Source organism: Manis javanica, chromosome 6, assembly GCF_040802235.1.
Source record: "Manis javanica isolate MJ-LG chromosome 6, MJ_LKY, whole genome shotgun sequence".
NCBI classification, from domain to species: domain Eukaryota; kingdom Metazoa; phylum Chordata; class Mammalia; order Pholidota; family Manidae; genus Manis; species Manis javanica.
In genome coordinates this window covers 113,459,142-113,481,394 of record NC_133161.1, presented here as the reverse complement: position 1 = coordinate 113,481,394, position 22,253 = coordinate 113,459,142, and the positions used below count along the sequence as shown (strand labels likewise).

The 22,253-nt window shown below is 37.7% G+C and overlaps 1 protein-coding gene across 1 annotated transcript in view; it reads right to left on the bottom strand.

The window, feature by feature from the left end:
- Nucleotides 1-22,253, bottom strand: part of C6H11orf65 (chromosome 6 C11orf65 homolog) — a 122,207-nt gene that overhangs the window by 71,916 nt on the left and 28,038 nt on the right. The window contains exons 3-4 of the mRNA XM_073240011.1: nt 20,234-20,342; nt 7,407-7,499 (exon numbers count right to left, since the gene is read on the bottom strand). Coding sequence (XP_073096112.1) covers nt 7,407-7,499; nt 20,234-20,342 — 202 coding nt within the window. The remainder of the gene's footprint in view (nt 1-7,406; nt 7,500-20,233; nt 20,343-22,253) is intronic.

The following is a 22,253-nucleotide window of genomic DNA, read 5'->3' as shown; positions in this document are numbered from 1 at the left end:
ATTGTAGCTATTTTTGTGGTCTAGTATGTGATCTATTCTGGAGAATGTTCCATGTACTCTTGAGAAAAATTTGCATCCTACTGTTTTGGGGTGGAATGTTATATAGATATATTTTAAGTCCATCTGATCTAATTTATTATTCAGTGCTTCTGTTTCCTTATTTATTTTCTGTCTGGTTGATCTGTTTTTTGGTGTGGTGCTGATTGGTATTAAAGTCTCCTAAAATGAATGTGTTGCAATATATTTCCCCCTTTAATTCGACTAGTATTTGTTTCACATATTTAGGTGTTACTATGTTGGGTATATAGATATTTATAAAGGTTATATCCTCTTGTTGGGTTAACCCCTTTATCATTATGTAATGTCCTTTTTGGTCTCATTATTTTCTTTGTTTTGAAATCAATTTTGTCTGATACAAGTACCACTACTCCTTCTTTTTTTCTCCCTATTATTGCATGAAATATCTTCTTCCATCCTTTCACTTTTAGTCTGTATATGTCCTTGGGTATGAAATGAGTCTTTGTAGACAGCATACAGATGGGTCTTCTTTCTTCATCCATTTGGCCACTCTATGTCTTTTGATTGGTGTATTCAGTCATTTGTATTTAAGGTGATTATTGATAGATATGTACTTTTTGCCATTTTATTAATTGTTTTCTGTATGTTTTTATAGTTCCTCTCTGTTCCTTTCTTCTCTTATATTCTTTGTATGTTTTTTATATTATTTGATTTTTTTTTAGTATTGTGATTGGATTTCTCTTTTTAAATTTTTTATTGTATACTTTAGTTTTGTGGTTACCAAAGGTTCAAGGATAGCTTCCTTACTATGTAACAGTATAAAGTTGCTGATTACTCTATTTCAAACACAGTCTAAACTTACTTTTTCTTCTTTCTTCTCCACACTTATGTATTAGATATCATACTCTGTACTTTTTGTGTATCGCTTGACTGATTTTGTGAATAGTTGATTTTGCTTCTTTTGCTTTGTTTTAATTTTGTAGTTGCTTGGTAATTAATTGACCTACTACATTTACTGTCAGTTTATCTTCACTGGTGAGAAACTATTTAGCCTTAGGAACATTTCCATGTATAGCAATCTCTTTAATGTACCCATCAGGCTGTTTTAGTGGTGATGAATTCCTTCAATTTTTGTTTATCTGGGAATTGTTTAATCTCCGCTTCAAATTTGAATGATAATCTTGCTGGGTAGAGGATTCTTGGTTGAAGGTCTTTCTGTTTCAATACATTAAATATGTCATGACACTCCTGTCTGGCCTGAAAAGTTTCTGCTGAGAAGTCTGCTGAGAGCCTATTGGGGTTTCCTTTATAAATAATCTTTCTTCTCTTTCTGACTGCTTTCAAAACTCTCTCCTTATCCTTGCTCTTTGCCATTTTAATTATTAAAATGACTGGTGTCCTGGGGTTCCTTTTATTAGGTGTTCTCAGTGCTTCCATGATCTGAATGTCTATTTCCCTCCCCAGACTGGGTAACTTTTCAACAATTATTTCCTCAAAGAGACTTTTATCCCTTCGTCTCACTCTTCTCATTCTGGTACCCTTATTATGCAAATATTTTTGATTGGTTATACAACTCTCTTATCATTCTTTCATTGCTAGAGATCCTTTTTTCTCTCTGTTCTTCAGCTTCATTATGTTTCTGTTCTCTAATTTCCATATCATTGATTTTTTCCTCTACTTGCAGTAATCTACTCTCCAATCTCTCCATTGTACATTTCATTTTAGTTACTGTATTCTTCAGCTCTGATTGGCTCTTTTTCAGCTATTTTCTCTCTTTGTTAAAGTCCTCCCTGAAATCTTGAATATTTTTCTGTAGATCCATGAGAATGTTTAAGACTTTTAGTTTGAAATCTTCAAGAAGATAGGTAATCTCTGGTTCATTTAGCTATCCTTCTGGTGTATTTCCTGTAATTTTGTTTGAAACATACTCCCCTGCTTCCTCATTTTTCAATGTTTTTGTGTTTCTTCCTTTGTATTAGATGGATCTGCTATGCCTCCTGGCCTACAGAGTGATGGCTTTAAGAAGAAGGCATCCTGTGGTGCCCAGAAGCTCAAGACTCTTTACTCTCCAGTGCTTGGTTCTATTTGTGGGAGCCCCAGTTGTTGCTGGTGAGTAGTGGGAAGGACCACTTTTCTGTCTTTCTACTGGTAGTGGTCTGAGTCTGCAGCTCTGGCAGTTTGCCTCCTCTGCTGTTGTGATCCAAGCATAAGCCTCTGCTGGGATTTCTGCAGAAAGGGCTGCCATCTGCCTGCCCTCAGCTATTGCAGAGCTGTAGGGTTTATGGGGTGGGCAGGGCCTTTTTGTAGCTCTGGAGTAGGGTGGGATATGTAGCACCAGGTGTGGATACCTGTGGGAAAGAAGTAGCTCTTGGGGCTGATTCCTGCAGGCAACTAACAAGTTGGGCTGAAATTGGGCCAGGAAGGCTTGAAGAGTATCCCTTTGCCAGCCAGGCAGCAAATTCTGACATTGCTGCTGGGCCAAGTCAGTTGACTCACCAGCAGTGTGCGCAGGGAGGTGGCTTGGGGCTGAGTTACCAGCTAGGGGGATGGGGTATCTGGGGCTTCCCAGAGTGTCTAACTTGTTGGGCTGAGGGAGGGCTGTGGAGGTATCATACACCTTCCCATTCTCCTGAGAAGAGAACTCCATCCACTCTCACCCTCTCATACCCCTCTCACTATTGGCAAGTCTTTCAAACTGCTGGCTCTACTTTGGGTCTCAGGACCAGCAGAGCATGCCCATTCTTCACAAGTTGCTGGAGTCTCAGCCTCCCAGAATGTTCTTCCTGTCCCTGGTGTCCAGCACCACTAATCACCAGAACCCAATGTAATGTGGACTCATGCTCCTCCTGGAGCAGATCTCCAGGGCCATGTGTGCAGCATTCTTGAGCTCCTGTCCCCTCCCTGCTCTGTTCCTCTTTCTCCTGCCTGTGGGCTAGGATTGGGGGAGGTCTTGGGTCCCCCTTAATGGCAGCTCTTCCATTTTATCCTTCTCTTCTGTGTGGTCTTCTGCCTTCCCCAGGTATAGGTGATCTGTTCTGAAATCTTCAAGTTGGTTTTAGGTTTAATTGTATTTGCTTTATTTTATTCTATGTGTTTTTGGGAGGAGGTTTCTACCTTGGCTTCATACTCTCCCATCTTTTTCTCTGACCTGATGTAATATTCAATATGATCCCAATCAAGATTCCAATACTTTTTTTAAACATTAAAAAAAGTTGTGGTAAACTACACACAACATGTATTTATCACTAGTAGTATTTAGTACATTTACAATATTGTGCAGCCACTATCTATTTTAAGAACACTTTTATCACTCCAGAGGAGACCCATGCCCCTTAAGGAGTCACTCATCATTCCCTACCCCCTGCCCCAGCCTCTGGTAATCACTAATCTTTCTATTAAAAATAATTCTCTATTTGGTCGGACATCTCCAAGTATCTTCATCCTCCGCTTTGTCCTTCCCAGGCTTTTGTGTCTGCCTGTTCTTGCCCTATCTGCCATCTTGGTAAGAACTATATGACTTTGAATTTTGCAAGCTGGCCCAGTCCTGGGACTGCATGGAGCAGGTGAAACAATGCTAAGTGGATAAGCAAAAATGTCACAGTATTTCCTTACCAAAATTTAGCAGTCTCTTTCTTCATTAAGCACCATCCTAGTTGCTCTGTTTTTTTAAAAATTAGATCCTAAAATTCCAATAAGTTGATTCTGATAGTTATTCTTAGAGCTCTCTAATCCACTATGTTCCATGATGGTGGAGGAGTTTGTGTATGTGTGGAAAATAACAATTCTAAAATTTACATGGAAATACCAAGCATCCAAGAATAGCCTGAAAGTGTGTTCCTGATGAATTATAAACTGGAATATTTTCTACCATATAATAGACTTGTTATAAAGCTTTAGTAATTAAGACAAGGGTAGAAAAATAGACCAATGGAACAGAATAGAGAATTCAGATCCATACATAAATGGTACTTGATTTATGGTAAAAGTATTACTGTAGAGTGGCAAAGTACTGTCTTTTTAATAAATAGTTTTTAATCATTTGGATATCTATATAGAGGAATATGAAAGTGACCTGTATCTCATACAATACACAAAAAATGAATCCCAGGTGGGTTGTAGATGTTAGTATGAAAGTCAAATCAATAAAGTTTATATAATGTAAGAGAATATTTTCATGACCTCAGGGTTGGGAAAGTTTACAAAAAAGCACAAACCATAACAAAAAGATTGACAAATTGGGCTATATTAAATCTAAGAATTCTGTTCATCAAAAGACAGCCTTGCTTAGAGCTAACCTTGGGGTTGGAGAAAGTACATGGAAGTGGAGCTGAAGCTGGATTGGCCATGAATTGCTAATCATTGAAGGTAGGTGACTGGCACATAGTGGTTTATTTATTCTACTTTTAAAAGTATGTTTCACATTTTTTGTGATAAAAAAATCAATGGAAAGACTCTAATAAGAGAGTGACAAGTCATATCATTGAGGAAAAAATGATATGTGTAAAATAGACAACTAACAAAAGGCTTGTATCAAGAATATATCAAGCCAAATCAATCTTGAGAAAGAAGAACAAATCATGTTCCTTGATTTTCAAACAATACTGCAAAGATAGAATAATCAAAATAGTATGATACTGGCACAAAATACATAGACCAACGGACAGAACAGACATCCCAGAAATAGGAAGCAAGAATATACAATAGAGAAAAGACAGTCTCTTTAATAAATGGTGTTGGAAAAACTGGACAGATACATGTAAAAGAATGAAACTGGGCCACTCTGTTGCACCATACACAAAAATAAACTCAAAATGGATTAAAGACCTAAATATAAGACCTGAGAACATAAAATGCCTACAAGAAAACATAGGCAGTAAACACCTGAACATAGCATTAGTAATTTTTTCTAAATATCTCCTAAGCAACAATATCAAGGGCAACAAAAGCAAAAATAAACAAGTAGGAATGCATCAAACTAAAAAGTTTCTGCACAGCAAATGAAACCATCAACAAGATGAAAAGGCAACCTACTGAATGGGAGATGTTTACAAATGATATATCTGAATAGGGTCTAATATCCAAAATATATAAAGAATTCATACAACTCAACACCAAAAAAACAAATAATGCAATTTAAAAATGGACAGAGGTCCTGAATAGACACTTTCCCAAAGAAGATATATAGATGGCCAACCAACACATCAATGTCAATAATCATGAAGGAAATGCGAGTCAAAACCACATGAGATATCAACTCACACCAGTCAGAATGGCTAATATTAACACGACAAGAAATGAGCTTTGGCGAGGATGCAGAGAGAAGGGAACCCTGATACACTGCTGGTGGGATTGCAAATGTGTGCAGCCACCTTGAAAGCAATATAGAGGTTTCTAAAAAAACTAAAAATAGAAATACTATATAACCCAGCAATTACATTTCTGGGAATTTACCTGAAGAAAACAAAATCACTAATTTGGAAAGATGATATATGCACTCCTATGTTTATTGCAGCATTATTTACAATAGCCAAAATATGGAAGCAACCTAAATGTCCATTGATAGATGAATGGATAAAAAGATGTGGTACATATATGCAATGGAATATTACTCCATAACATAAAAAAGAATGATGGGTGCACCTGAAGGTATTATGCTAAGTAAATTTAAGTCAGAGAAACACAACATGATTTCATTTATATGTTGAATCTAAAAAACAAAACAAAGCTAAACTAAGATAGACTCATAAACAGAGAACAGACTGGTAGTTGCCATAGGGGAGAACAGTAGGCAAAGGGGAAAAAATTAGTGAAATGTTTGACATCTTGATCTGGGTGATGATTACATTAGTATATTCACATGACAAAATTCATCAAGCTGTACACTAAGATTTGTGTATTTTATTGTATGCACTTCAGTATAAAACATTATATATTAAAAACTGCTTAAAACCAATTTGAATAAGAGAGACAATGTAGATGTAAAATACATGAAAAAAGGGTCAGGAACTCTGCTGATCTAGGGGAGAGAGAGCTGAAATGTGAGATGTCAGAGTAGTCAATTAAAGAAACAAGTAAAAAGGGAAAGTTTTAAATCACTTACTGCGATGGTATAAGCAAGAGTTAAAGCGTCTAAAACCAGAGGAAGCAACACCTCAGTCTACTCCATTTTCCCCATGGGACTGCATGTCTATCAAGGGTCAGGTGGATTAACACAGACATGGGTGTCCTCTCAACATTGGTTGAAGTCTCAAAGAGAAGACTCAGAAGTTTTATGAATCCTGAGGTGTGTGGTGGGAGGGCGGGGGGTGGTTAGAGGAGAGACTGAGGGATTGAAGGAAGAAGGTCAGAGTGGAGTCAGAGTGGGGCAAGTGTCTTCAAGGTTCCCCCATAAGGGGGTCTCAGCAGAGGTGCCTGAAGACCAAGGCCAAGGCCTCAGATAAAAGAGTTAGTAATGAGGGTGTTCGGGCTCAGAATGTAAATATGCCTAAAAGCAGAACTACTTAGGGGGCTTGAAACCTTGACTGTAACTCCCTTTGGAGGCTGCAGTACATTGGCTGTGTGCCACGTCTGCTGTGAACAGGAGGCAGCTTTCCTTGTGAGGCCTGTTGTATAAAGCCTCCATCAGGCCTAAAAAAGCACATAGGATTTTAGTCAGGAGCAGAACTCCTTAAGAAAATGCTAAACTTCAATAGTAATCAGGGAAATGCACATTAAAAGACTAACAATATTAAGGGTCGGTGAGAATGTAGAGCACCACGATATCTAAAAGATTTCTGATGGTGAATACAAACTAGTACAATAACTTTGGAAAATAGTTGGGCATATTCTGTCATCCAGCAATTCCATTTCTAGATGGAGTAGAACCCAAAAGATATATGTGCACTAGGAGATATAAGATTACACCCAGAAGCAGTCTTTCATAATAGCCTCAAACTAGAAAAAAAAAACAAATGTCAATCAAGTATAAAATGAATAAACAGCATTCATAAAATGGAATACTGACATTAATTTTAATAAAATGAATGAAATTTAACTAAACAATGCTGAAATACTAAAGCTAGATACAATAGTATACTATAGTATTCTACTTAAATGTAGTTTAAAAACAGAGAAAACCAAAGTACAATGCCAGCCTTCAAAATAATGATTACCTTTAGGAAGAAGGGAGTTGGCCATGAATTGTAGAGCACTTGAAGGAATGGGTTGAAATACAAAAACACAGATTTAGGTGATGGTTACAGAGGGGTTATGCTTTATGCACTTTCCTACATGTGTGTAATGCTTCAATAATTTTTTTTTAAAAGAAACAAAGATGGGCACACTAGATTTATAAAGTAGCCACATATTTTTAGAAGAAAAAAAAGCTGCATCACAAATAACATCCTTACCTCTTTAGGATTAAAATATCTCACTATCTGACGTGGCTCCCCTTGTCTTCTTATATTAATCAGACTTTTTAAGTGTTGGAATACAGCAACATTCTAAAGGATCAAACACATAAAATTTTATGGTCAAAACTGGAATTTCTACCTCTAATTAGTTTTTTTGCCTTATTTGGGCAAAATTAATAAAAAAATAAAATCAGTTTGTTAAAATACATAAGCTAGATTTTAGAAATATTATTCACTCATAGTTTGCTTTGAGAAGCCAGGCAATATCAGTATTATTCTCACAAAGAATTTACTCTTACATTTGTAACTGTATCACTATCAACTATAAATAAAATACCTAGAACTTTGGTTGAGTCATTTCTGTACACACTAGAGTAATCTAGGAGAAAGAGAAAATACAGCCTAGTGGGTAAGAACAAGGACTATGGCATAATATTTTCTGGGTTCAACGATTAGTACTTACCAGCTGTGTGACCCTAGACAAGTTGCTTAAACTTTCTGTTCAGTTTCTTAGCTTAAAAATGGGAATGATAGCTTTTCATACAGCTATGGTAAGGAATAAATGTGTCAATATTTGTAAAGCACTGAGAACAACTTCTGGCACAAGGAAGCACTCGATAAATATCTATTATTATCATTACAGATCCTCCTCATTCCTGTAGTAATGCCACTGATTTACAAACATTATCTATTTTTCATGTTAACACAAATTTAAGTCAGACAACTCCAAACAATTCTTCTATTTTGGGAAACTCTCTCTTTGGTAACCCACTCCTCATAACATATCAACCCAAAAAACCTTTAATAACTCTTAGTAAACTATCCTCTTCCCCCCACCCTCCGTTTTCTTACATTAAATCAATGAAATAAATGTGAATTGAGGTAATCCACAGCACCAGTATGACAATTTGAAGCCCCACTGCAAACTGTCAGTGGAAAGTGGTATAGCGCATTTCAAAACAAACAATACTCTTTCTGAAAGGAAGATATAATTTCCCCTAAGTAAAACCCCAAACTGAGTATCAAGAAAAAAATTATGAAGGTTTGAAATCTGAACAGTATATTCTAAATATGTATGTTACTGTATCAGTTATCTAATGATGCATAACAAACCACTTCAAAACTTAGTGGCTGAAAGCAACAACCCCTTTCTGTGGGCATGTTGCAGAGGTCACCTGCCAGATTGGCTGGAGCTGGGTGACTTAATATGGCCTCACACACACAGCTGGGTCTTCAGCTTGGATTGCTGGAACACGTGAGATAGCTGGGCCTCTTACTCTGAGTCTTTTCACAGTATGGAGGTTTCAAAATATGAAAGAGAGTGAAAAATAGAAGTGGCAAGGATTCCTACAGCCTTATCTTGGAAGTCACACATCATTTATTCTGCACTCTATTGTCAAATCAAGACCAAGTAGGCCCCAGGAGGTGAATCCCAAAATGTGACCCACAGTAAGTTCTACATATACTATGGCCTCACTCAAGGATGGCCCTGAAGGACAGGGACAGAGAGAAAATCCTTCCAGAGGACAGAACCTCAAGCAGTGTACCTGGTTGTACATTATGCTTGGAGGAAAGACAGCAGGGGTACAGATCTATGGACGGGCAGTGACTGATGGTTTAACTGAATGATCAGGGATTTGTAAGGACATGGTTAGAAAATTGGTGACAAGAAGATCTGGGGAAGAGGTCAGACCCCTCCAAATGGGCACCAGATATGAAGATATTTGTGTACAATGTGATGCTCACCAAAGAGTGACTTCAGCAGAGAGTCTTAGTAATCAGGCGGGCAAGGTGACGCATTCCCTAGAGCCAGCCAGCCTTTTCCTGCTGCTCTCCTTGCCCAACGGGCTCATGAACAAAGTGGCCTCAGCAGCAGGAATAAAGGTTTCTCTTGGGCTTAGCAACATGGATTTCTACTCACTGGATCTGTCTACTGCCACTGCTGAGTGCCCACTTTGCCAAACAGTGAGCCCCTGTTATGGCATCACTTCTTGTGGGAGTTCTCCAATTTCCTTGTGACACATGGATTTGTTTTCAAATAAATCAGGATACTACAGTCAACATGCTATATATTACATCCCTAGAACTTGTTCATCTTCTAACCTTCACCCATCCCCTACACCTGGCCCGTGGTAATCACCAATCTACCCTGTTTCTATGAGTTCAGTTTTTTTTTTCAGATTCCACAAATGAGATCATACAGTATATATAGTATTTGTCTTTCTCAGCCTGGTATTTCACTTAGCATCATGCCCTCCAGATGTTGTAAATAGTAGGATTTCCTTCTTTCCCATGGCTGAATAACATTCCATTTTGAGTGTACCTTTTCTCTTTATCCATTTATCTACAAATGCTTAGGTTTTTCCATGTCTTGACTATTGTGAATAATGATGCCATGAACATGGGGATGGAAAGGCCTTGTCAATATAGTGATTTCATTTTCTTTGCATAAATACCCAGAGGTAGAATTGTTGGATCATATGGTGATTTAAAAAAAAATTTTTGAAGGATGTCCATACTGCTTTCTAAAGTGGCTGCATCAAGTTACATTCCTATCAACAGTGTACAAAGGGTCCGTTTTGTACACAGCCTCACTAACACTTGGTATTTCTTTCTTTTTATATGATAGCAATTCTAGCAAGTGTGAGCTGGTATCTCACTGTGGTTATGATTTCATGTACCTGTTAGTAATTTATACATCTTCTTTGGAAAAATGTCTATTCTTGGAAAATGTCTTTGTGCCCACTTTTTGGTTTTCTTTTCTGTTGAATTATATGAGTTCATTATATATTTTTATATTACCCTGTTATAAGAGAGTGGTTTGCAAATATTTTCTCACATTTTGTAGGATGCCTTTTCATTTTGTTGACTTGTTTCTTTGGCTGTGTAGTCCCACTTTTTGACTTTGATGTAGTCCCACTTTTCTTGTTATTAAATTTTGTTATTAAAATTAAATACTTCCTATTATCAAAAAACACCTTAAAGAATGCAGTAAGGCCAGTCTGGTGAAGATACTTGCAATACATGTATTCAATAAAAGGCTTGTATTCAGGATATATAAGAAACACCTCCAAGTGAACATTAACAATGTAATAGTAGAGGTGATGGAATTGGGGTTTGGAAGATTGGGAGGATAGGCCAAAAAAATGGGTAGGGAAATTTATGACCTTATTATATATATAAATAAGGAAATATATAATCACATCACCATGACAAAACAAGAAACAAAGGTTTAAATATTCATTAAATAGTTCATCCTGCCTAAGGCAATCTACAGATTCAATGCAATCTCTTTAAAAAACCAACAGCATTACTTAACGAACTAGAACAAATAGTTCTAAACTCATATGGAACCTCAAAAGACCCCAAATAGCCAAAGCAATACTGAGAAGGAACAACAAAGCTGGGGGATTACTTAACTTCAAGCTCCTGACTACAAGCTCTACTACAAAGCCACAGTAATCAAAACAATTTGGAGGAGGAGCCAAGATGGCAGTGTGAGTAGGATAGTGGAAATCTCCCAAAACTGTATATATTTTTGAAAATACAACAAATACAACTATTCCTAAAAGAGAGACCAGAAGCTACACTACAACAGCCAGGCTACATCTATACTTGCGAGAACTCAGCACCTCACGAAGCAGGTAAGATACAAGCTGCGGCCTGGCAGGACCTGAGCACCCCCCCAACTCCAGCTCCCTTGTGGGAGGAAAGGAGTCAGAGCGGGGAGGGAGTGGGAGCCCAAAACTGCTAAATACCCAGCCCTAGCCATCTGCACCAGGAGCACAGACACACATCGCGTGGTGTGCTGCATATTAGGGAAACAGAAAAGTAAAATCTGCGAGCGAGTCCCTGCAGCCGGTGCCACTAGGATAAAAGAAAAGTGACAGCTTTTGAAAGTCTTAAAGGGACAGGGGCTTCACAGTTGGATGGAACCATCCTGGCACACACAGCCCAGCAGCTGGGAATCCCAGGGAACTCTGGGCACCCTAACCTCCTGGGAGGCAGCACAGTCCTGAAGCTCCTCATGGTGATAAACAGCCTTCCATCCATTCCCCCTCTGGCACATCCCCACCATAGCAGAGGAGCAGCCTGAGAGTGGCCACGCCCACAGCAGCCACGTACAGCCTCCTCCACAGCCACCTGGGCTAGACTCAGAGGCCCCGTCGGCATGCAGCTGCCCAGCACAAGGCACTAGGGGTTGCCGTTCTCGCAGGAGAGGAAGGCAACCAGCAAGCAAGAAGGGACTTTGTTCTCCCAGCTAACATGCACACCAACTGCCTATACATACCCCTATCACCAAGAAAAGGCAGAAGAATTTGATGCAGTCAAGAATAACCCAGACAACAACTGAGAGAGATCATGGAGAGATAGATTTAACCAATCATCCTGCAAAAGAATTCAAAATAAAGGTCATAACCATGTTGATGGACCTGCAGAGAAATATGCAAGAGCTAAAAGATAAAGTTGGGAGGGAGAATACAGAAACAAAACAATCCCTGCAAGACTTAAGAGCAGACTGGATGAGGTGCAAGAGGCTGTTAATGGAATAGAAATGAGAGAAGAGGAACACAGAGAAGCTGAGGCAGAGAGAGATAAATGGATCTAAGGAATGAAAGAAAATTAAGAAAACTGTGTGACCAATCCAAATGGAACAATATCCACATTATAGGGGTTCCAGAAGAAGAAGAAGGGAGAAAAAGGTATAGAAAGTGTCTTTGAAGAAATAATTGCTGAAAACTTCCCCAAACTGGGGGAAGAAATACTCTCTCAAACCATGGAAGCCCACAGAACTCCCAACACAAGGAACCCAAGGAATAGAACACCAAGACAGATAATAATTAAAATGGCAAAGATCAAGGACAAGGACAGAGTGTTAAAGGCAGCCAGAGAGAGAAAAAAGGTCATCTACAAAGGAAAACCCATCAGGTTATCATCAGACTTCTCAACAGAAACCTTACAGGCCAGAAGAGAATGGCATGATATATTTAATGAAATGGAACAGAAGGACCTCGAACCAAGAATACTGTACCAGCATGATATTCATGTAAATATGAAGGAGGGATTAAATAATTCCCAACCAGAAAAAGTTGAGAGACTTTGCCTCCCACAAACCATCTCTACAGGGTATTTAGAGGGACTGCTCTAGATGGAAACACTCCTAAGGCCAAATAGATGTCGCCAGAGAAAATAAAATCACAGCAAAGAAATCAGACCAACCAAATACTAACTAAAGGCAAAAAATAAATAAACTACTCTCAAAAGCAGTCAAAGGAAACACAAAAGAGCACAGAATAAAACACCTAACATATAAAGAATGGAGGAGGAGGAATAAAAAGGGAGAGAAGTAAAGAATCATCAGACTGTGTTTAAAATAGCTCAATAAGTGAGTTAATTTAGACAGGTAGTAAAAAAGCTAACCTTGAACCTCTGATAAACATGAATCTAAAGCGTGCAATGCCAATAAGTACATATCTTACAATAATCACCCTAAATGTAATTGGACTGAATGCACCAATCAAAAGACACAGAATAATGAAATGGATAAAAAAAAGACCCATCTATATGCTGTTTACAAGAGACTCACCTCAAACTCAAAGACATTCACAGACTGAAAGTCAAGGGATTGAAAAAGATATTTCATGCAAACAACAGGCAGAAAAAAGCATATGTTACAGTACTAATATCAGATAAGATAGACTTCAAAACAAAGAAAGTAACAAGAGATAAAGAAAGACACTACATAATGATAAAGGGCTCAGTCCAACAAGAGGATATAACCATTCTAAATATATATGCACCCAATACAGGAGCACCAACATATGTGAAACAAATACTAACAGAATTAAAGGAGGAAATAGAATGCAATGCATTCATTTTAGGAGACTTCAACACACCACTCACTCCAAAGGACAGGTCAACCGTACAGAAAATAAATAAGGAGACAGAGGCACTGAACAACACACTAGAACAGATGGACCTAATAGACATCTATAGAACTCTACACCCAAAAGCAGCAGGATACACATTCTTCTCAAGTGCACATGGAATATTCTTCAGAATAAACCACATACTAGGCCACAAAAAGAGCCTCAGTAAATTCAAAAAGATTGAAATTCTACCAAACTTCTTCTCAGACCACAAAGGTATAAAACTAGAAATAAATTGTACAACAAAAACAAAAAGGCTCACAAACACATGGAGGCTGAACAACATGCTCCTAAATAATCAATGGATCAAAGACTAACTTAAAATAGAGATCAAGCAATATATGGAAACAAATGACAACAACAAAACAAAGCCCCAACTTCTGTGGGACGCAACAAAGGCAATTCTAAGAAGTAAGTAATCCAGGCATATTTAAAGAAGGAAGAAAAATTGCAAATGAATAGTCTAAAGTCACAATTATTGAAATTGGGAAAAGAAGAACAAATGAAGCCCTAAGTCAGCAGAAGGAGGGGCATAATAAAGATCAGAGAAGAAATAAATAAAATTGAGAAGAATAAAACAATAGAAAAAATCAATGAAACCAAGAGCTGGTTCTTTGAGAAAATAAACAAAGTAGATAAGCCCCTAGGCAGACTATTAAGAGAAAAAGAGAATCTACGCACATCAACAGAATCAGAAATGAGAAAGGAAAAATCATGATGGACCCCACAGAAATAAAAAGAATTATTGGAGAATACTATGAAAATCTATATGCTAACAAGCTGGAAAACCTAGAAGAAATGGACAACTTCCTAGAAAAATACAACCTTCCAAGACTGACCAAGGAAGAAACACAAAATCTAAACAGACCAATCACTAGCAATGAAATTGAAGCAATAATCAAAACACTACCAAGAGCAAAACCCCCAGGCAAGATGGATTTACCGCTGAATTTTATCAGAAATACAGAGAAGACATAATACCCATTCTCCTTAAAGTTTTCCAAAAAATAGAAGAGGAGGAAATACTCCCAAAATCATTCTACGATGCTAGCATCACCCTAATACCAGAACAAGGCAAAGACCCCATCAAAAAGAAAATTACAGACCAATATCCCTGATGAACATAGATGCAAAAATACTCAACAAAATATTAGCAAACCGAATTCAGAAAATACATCAAAAGGATCATACACCATGACCAGGTGGAATTCATCTCAGGGATGCAAGGATGGTACAATATTCGAAAATCCATCAACATCATCCACCACATCAACAAAAAAAAGGACAAAAATCACAAGATCATGTCCATAGATGCTGAAAAAGCATTTGACAGAATTCAACATCCATTCATGATAAAGACTCTCAACAAAATGTGTATAGAGGGCAAGTATGTCAGCATAATAAAGGTCATATATGATAAACCAAAGGCCAATATCCTCCTTAACACCGAGAATCTGAAAGCTTTTCCTCTAAGATCAGGAACAAGACAGGGATGCGCACTCTCTCCACTGTTATTCAACACAGTACTGGAGGTCCTAGCCACAGCAATTAGACAACACAAAGAAATAGAAGGAATCCAGATTGGTAAAGAAGAAGTCAAACTGTCACTATTTGGAGATGACATGATATTGTACATAAAAAACACTAAAGACTGCACTCCAAAACTACTAGAACTAATATTGGAATTCAGCAAAGTTGCATGATACAAAATTAATACACAGAAATCTGTGGCTTTCCTATATACTATAAACTAGCAGAAAGAGAAATCAGGAAAACAGTTCCATTCCCAATTGCACCAAAAAGTATAAAATACCTAGGGATAAACCTAACCAAGGAAGTAAAAGACCTATATCCTGAAAACCACAAAACACTCTTAAGAGAAATTAAAGAGGACACTAACAAATGGACACTCATCCCATACTTGTGGCTAGGAAGAATTAATATTCTCAAAATGGCCATCCTGTCTAAAACAATCTACAGATTCAATGCAATCCCTATCAAAATACCAACAACATTCTTCAAAGAATTGGAACAAATAATTCTAAAAGTCATATGGAACCACCAAAGACCCTGAATAGCAGGAAAAATAAAGGGGGGGTATCTTGCTCCCCAACTTCAAGCTCTACTACAAAGCCATAGTAATCAAGACAATTTGGTACTGGCACAAGAACAGAGCCATAGACCAGTGGAACAGATTAGAGACTCCAGACATTAACCCAAACACATATGGTCAAGTAATATTTGATAAAGAGCCATGGACATACAATGGCGAAATGACAGTCTCTTCAACAGATGGTGCTGGCAAAACTGGACAGCTACATGTAGGAGAATGAAACTGGACCATTGTCTAACTCCATACACAAAAGTAAATTCAAAATGGATCAAAGACCTGAATGTAAGTCATGAAACCATAAAATTCTTAGAAAAAAACATAGGCAAAAACCTTTTAGACATAAACATGAGTGACCTCTTCTTGAACATATCTCCCTGGGCAAGCAAAACAACAGCAAAAATGAACCAATGGGACTATATTAAGCTGAAAAGCTTCTGTACAGCAAAATACACAGACACCATCAATAGAACAAAAAAGAACCCTACAGTATTGGAGAATATATTTGTAAATGACAGATCTGATAAAGGCTTGACGTCCAAAGTATATAAAGAGCTCACACGCCTCAATAAACAAAAAACAAATAACCCAATTAAAAAATGGGCAGAGGAACTGAACAGACAGTTCTCTAAAAAAGAAATACAGATGGCCAACAGACACATGAAAACATGCTCCACATCGCTAATTATCAGAGAAATGCAAATTTAAACTACAATGAGGTATCACCTCACACCAGTAAGGATAGCTGCCATCCAAAAGACAAACAACAACAAATGTTGGCGAGGCTGTGAAGAAAGGGGAACCCTCCTACACTGCTGGTGGAAACGTAAATTAGTTCAACCATTGTGGAAAGCAGTATGGAGGTTCATCACAATGCTCAAAACAGACCTACCATTTGACCCAGGAATTCCACTCCTAGGAATTTACCCTAAGAATGCAGCAATCAAGTTTGAGAAAGACAGATGCACCCCTATGTTTATCACAGCACTATTTACAATAGCCAAGAATTGGAAGCAACCTAAATGTCCATTGGTAGATGAATGGATAAAGAAGATGTGGTACATATACACAATGGAATACTACTCAGCAATAAGAAGTGGAAAAATCCAACCATTTGCAGCAACGTGGATGGACCTGGAGAGTATTATGCTCAGTGAAATAAGCCAAATGGAGAAAGAGAAATACCAAATGATTTCACTCATCTGAGGAGTATAAGAACAAAGGAAAAACTGAAGGAACAAAACAGCAGTGGAATTACAGAACCCAAAAATGGACTAACAGGTACCAAAGGGAAAGGAACTGGGGAGGATGGGTGGGCAGGGAGGGATAAGGGGGGGGAGAAGAAGGGGGGTATTAAGATTAGCATGCATGGGGGGGGAGGGAGAAAGGGGAGGGTGGGCTGCACAACACAGAGAGGACAAGTAGTGGTTCTACAACATTTTGGTAAGCTGATGGACAGTAACCGTAATGTGGTTTTTAGGGGGGACCTGATATAGGGGAGAGCATAGTAAACATAGTATTCTTCATGTAAGTGTAGATTAAAGATTAAAAAAAAAAAGAAAGAAAGAAAGAAAGAAAAGGGGAATTACTCCTTGATAGGATAAAACTATTGGTAAATCAAAGATCAACACATGCTTTAAATATCCTTAATGTTGATCACTTAAAGGGTGTCAGATGATCAGCTATGGAGGTACTCTTTTTTGATAATATTCCTTTCTCTTAATAAGAAAAAAAAAAGCAGTTCCTGTGTGCTGACCTCCAATGAGTTCTACACAGTGGTATAGAGGGCATGTCAAAGTGTGGGCAAAAGGTCTGTTTGTTTCTATGCAGAAGATCAAGGCCTAGCTTGGCTACCCAGAAAATGAACTAAGATACGATATGAGGAGGAGCTTCCGGCATCAGCACTCTCTGGAGGACTTGTGCCGGGGGATGATCATCAAAAAGTCTCCACAGGGATCCAGATGATGCTGCGGTTGTGGCTGCATCCACCCCACCGTTTCCTGGACTTGCCATTGGAATGAGGACGGAGATGTCTAGGCTGGCATGTGCATACAGTGAGACAACGAATTTGACCGGATCTATACTGTTGGAACTCAACCAAGAATTAGGAGAAGTGCAAATTGTAGCACTCCAAAATCTTATGACTATAGACTATCTACGGTTAAAAGAACATATGGGATGTGAACAGATCCCAGAAATGGGCTGCTTTAATTTGTCTGATTTCTCTCAGACTGTTCAAGTACAGTTGGACAATATCCATCATATCATAGACAAATTTTCACAAATGCCTAGGGTGCCTAAATGGTTTTCTTGGCTTCACTGGAGATGGATGGTAATTATAGATTTGCTCTGTTTATGTCACCGTATTCCTATTATGTTAATATGTGAGCGCAAGTTAGTTAGTAGTTTAAAACCTATACATGCTTAAGGTACTCTACAAGAAGATATGTCAAAGAAATAATCAATCCTCCCATGTTTTCTTCCATATGCTACCTCTATAGCTTTTCTTCTTCCTTCCTAATTATAACCCTTAAATAGAATTCGTGCCTCATATCGAAGTTACCGAGTATCTTAATTCCTCCAGGTGGTAAAGATACCTCGAGACAAGTGCTGGGTATAGAAGCCACAGGGCATAAATCTGCAAAGAAGTAAAAATCTAACCTTTTCAAACAATATGGCTTCTCTCTCACTTACCAACTTTACATTTCCCTGTATGGCCCCGGAAGATGACTGGTTAGCCAGAGACGGGTAAGATTCCTCAAGGGAGGAACAACCTAAGACAGGCACAGTCACAGGGGGGCCATCAGGTGAGAAATTGGGGATCAACAGAGGTGAGGCTCAGAACCTCACCCCCCCTGTTTTGAGAGAAATCTTCTGCATCCGTGGATGTTTTGCTGCCCTTGTCTAGCTTGGATTAATGCTTAGTCCATAGGCACACACCTGATCATCTACATTTGCCCTCTTACAGCACTAAACTATGTTTTCTACCTTTATCTTGCATCTACGTACCACTTCAGCATTTTATTAAATATAATAATAATAATAAAGGGAGAAATGTGGGATCCACATATAAATCAAGTATAAAAATCAAACGAATATTCATATTTGACATGATTGTTTATAGTTCATAATGTGTGATCAAAACCGAAAGTTCTGATGAATGCCCTTGTACTGTTCACCATGTAAGAATTTTTTCACTATGTAAGAATTCGTTCACCATGTAAGAACTTGTTCGTTATGCTTCAGAAGATTGGAGACTGACGAGCATTAGGCCTGAGATGGATTAATGATTGTGCATTGAGCATTGACCCCCCTATACAGAATTTTATTGTTGTTAACAACCATTTGATCAATAAATATGAGAGATGCCCTCTCAAAAAAAAGAAAAAAAAATGGGCAGAGGATCTGAACAGACACTTCTCCAAAGAAGAAATTCAGGTGGCCAACAGGCACATGGAAAGATGCTCCACATTACTAATCATCAAGGAAATGCAAATTAAAACCACAATGAGATATCACCTCACACCAGTTAGGATGCCCAACATCCAAATGACAAGAAAGAACAAATGCTTGGGAGGATATGGAGAAAGGGGAACCCTCCTACATTGTTGATGGGAATTAAATTAATTCAACCATTGTGGAAAGCAATATGGAGTTTTCTCAAAAAACTATAAATAGAAATAACATTTGACCCAGGAATTTCCCTCCTAGGAATTTACCCAAGAAAAGAAGATCCCTGATTCAAAAATAAATATGCACCCCTATGTTTATTGCACCACTATTTACAATAGCCAAGTTATTGAAGCAACCTAAGTGTCCTTCAGTAGACAAATGGGTAAAGTAGAGGTGGTACAGATACAGAATGGAATATTATTTAGCCATAAAAAGATAACAAATCCTAGCATTTGCAACAACTTGGATGGAGCTAGAGGGTCATTATGCACAATGAAATAAGCCAGGTGGAGAAACACAAGTATCAAATGATTTCACTCATTCGTGGAGTATAAGAACAAAGCAATACTGGAGGAACAAAACAGCATCAGACTCACAGTTTCCAAGAGGGAGCTAGTGGTTACCAAAGGGTAGGGGTTGGGACAAGTGGGTGGGGAGAGAGAGGGAAGGGGATCAAGGGGTATTATAATTAGCACACACAATATAGGTAGGTCACAGGGAAAGCAGTATAGCATGGAGAAGACAAGTAATGATTTTATAGCATCTTTCTATGCAAATAGTGACTGAAATTGAATGTGCAAGGAACTTGATAATATGGATGAATGCTGAAACCACAATGTTGCTCATGTGAAACTTTATTCCATTGTATATCAATGATACTTTAATAATAATAAAAAAGCATTAGACTCATAGACACTGAGAATGGACTAGTGGTTACCAAAGGGGAGGGTCGATGGGGAGAGAGAAAGGGATTAAGGGGCACTGTAATCACAATATAGGTTGGTCACTGGGACAGTAGTACAGCATGGAAAATACAGTTAATGACTATAACATCTTAACTACATTGACAGTGACTGCAATGGAGGGGGTGAGGTCTTGATAATATGGGTGAACATTGAACCACTATGTTGTGTATGTGAAACCATCATAAGATTGTCTATCAATGATACTTTAATTTTTAAAAAGTGATTGTCTTAAGGTATGATGGTGGAGAAGTGTGGAATGGGTTAAAAGACTTGCTTTTTATTATAAGTTCTTCTGCATTGCTTATTTTAAAGGAGAACACATATGACTTTGATAAAAATATTTAAAATCATAGAAAAAAGTCTCACATTTATATGGGTAGACTGCAAATTATTCACTTGTAGAGCCAAGTAATGTGCTATAACTGTGTATCCTTGTTTAGAAGTCACCCTCTGGGCCACTTCAAGTAGAATGTATCTAAAATAAAGAGAAATATATTCTGTTTGAATCTTAGAATTATTTTGATTTTCCTTTTGTTTGAAGTATGACTTTCATGGTTAGCTTTTTTTCAATGTTTTTAAGCACTTTTCAAATCCAGTTTCTCAGTCATACCCTCTATTATATGGGGTACCATTTTATCACCAAATACAAACCTCCTGGATCCATTCAACATACTGATCTTATCTAAATTGATTAACATTTTTATTTCCTTTCTTCTTTTTTTTTTAAAATAAACAATGTTTTTTCTTAGATGTTGATTGATCCTTGGCTGTGCATTAATACTTAAGAATGAAGGTCTACTTCAGTTTTTTTAGGGAGCTAGTATCCTGTGTTTTTTAGGGAGCTAGTATCCTGAGGTGATATCTTCTCATTGTTCTCACTCATGAATGTGAAGATTACTTGGGAACTTTGTAATGTGGGTGGGATAAATTAATCCATAAGCTTTCTTAGAGCTGGTATGGTCTGGTAGCCATCAAATAAGCAGGGTGTCTCTCAAATACTAAAATTAAGAGGTTTTTGCTGTGGAGTGTCATGAGCACCAGTTTTCCCAAATCGTTCATTTAATTAAAATGAAAAACAAGTCTTCAGGATTTTTTTGTTTTGTTTTGTTTTGGGTTTTTTTGCTTAACAGTATATATCGATCTACCAGCAGATTTTTGTCTGATGGTAAATATCCATCTCCCTGCAGCTTTGGGGTTTGAAATGATGGTGGAGAAAACTGGCACCACTATTTCATTACAGACCTTCAATTAAGCCTCTTGTCCACAGTCATTCTCCTCCTAGCCCTTTCAAATTACTAATTCCTAACTGATATCCTTTCTAGGGTTCTAGTGACCAACTGGTTCTCTCCATGGAGCCATTTGAAGTGTGTCTAGGCAAGCCTTCTACATAGTTTTGTCCAACAGGATGCTAATATCTATTTTTGGTTTTCCAGAAATGAGGTAAAATTTCTCTTCTGCTCATGAACTCTATTCTCTCTGTTAAGGTCTAACTTTCTGTATATTTTCATTTCAAGGAGTTCTGGAAAGATAGAAAGTGAAAATATGTGCTCAGTCTACCATTTTGTTAAAATACACATACATACACTTGTCTGTCTTATATATGTGTCTTCTTTACTGAAGTTCCTCTTATAAGGGCAAGGATGTACTGTAAAATGCCTAGTAAGTGCTAAGAATATAATAGGTATTCAAAGGTATGCAGCTGGTCAGATTTGAATGTGGGATAAAAGCAGTTACAAATGACAGAAAAGCTTAAGCCTAGATGACAAGTATGCTGATAGAAACCATCAAAGAAATGTATATTTTTTAAACTATTATTTTAGTATGGGAAATCAATGGTTGTACCTTGGCATAGGTATTACGGCTTTGATAAAGAGGCCAAAGAGTCAAATAATGGAAACTATTTTGCAAGATTCGATTAGCTGATACAGAGGTGTTTTGTGTGGTAGAAACAGAGCCATACCACTTCACATAAAATGATCAGGCACAGAGAGTTGCTGCTATATGAGAGAAAAGAATGAAATCACTTTAACTCTTGGCTCTCACCCAACTAAGTAAGTCAACTTGAAATATTCCTTATGCCAATGAGAGCAGCTCTACCTATATTAGAGCATGATAAGTAAGTGCTATATTAATCCAGATATAGCCTACTATTAAACTTCAAGTCTTTAAGAGTAGGTACTGAATAAATATTTAATGAGTGAATGTATTCCTAACACCTGCTCAGGTGATTCCTGAATCAAGAAATAAAGTTTTAGAGGTGACAGCCAAATTAGCCTTTTAGTGATACTTTCATTGATCATAGCCATTATCAAAGTGTCTGGCTTTGATCAGGAACTTGATAAATATTTGTGAGGCCAATGAGATAATTAATTAATGTTAACTTTTT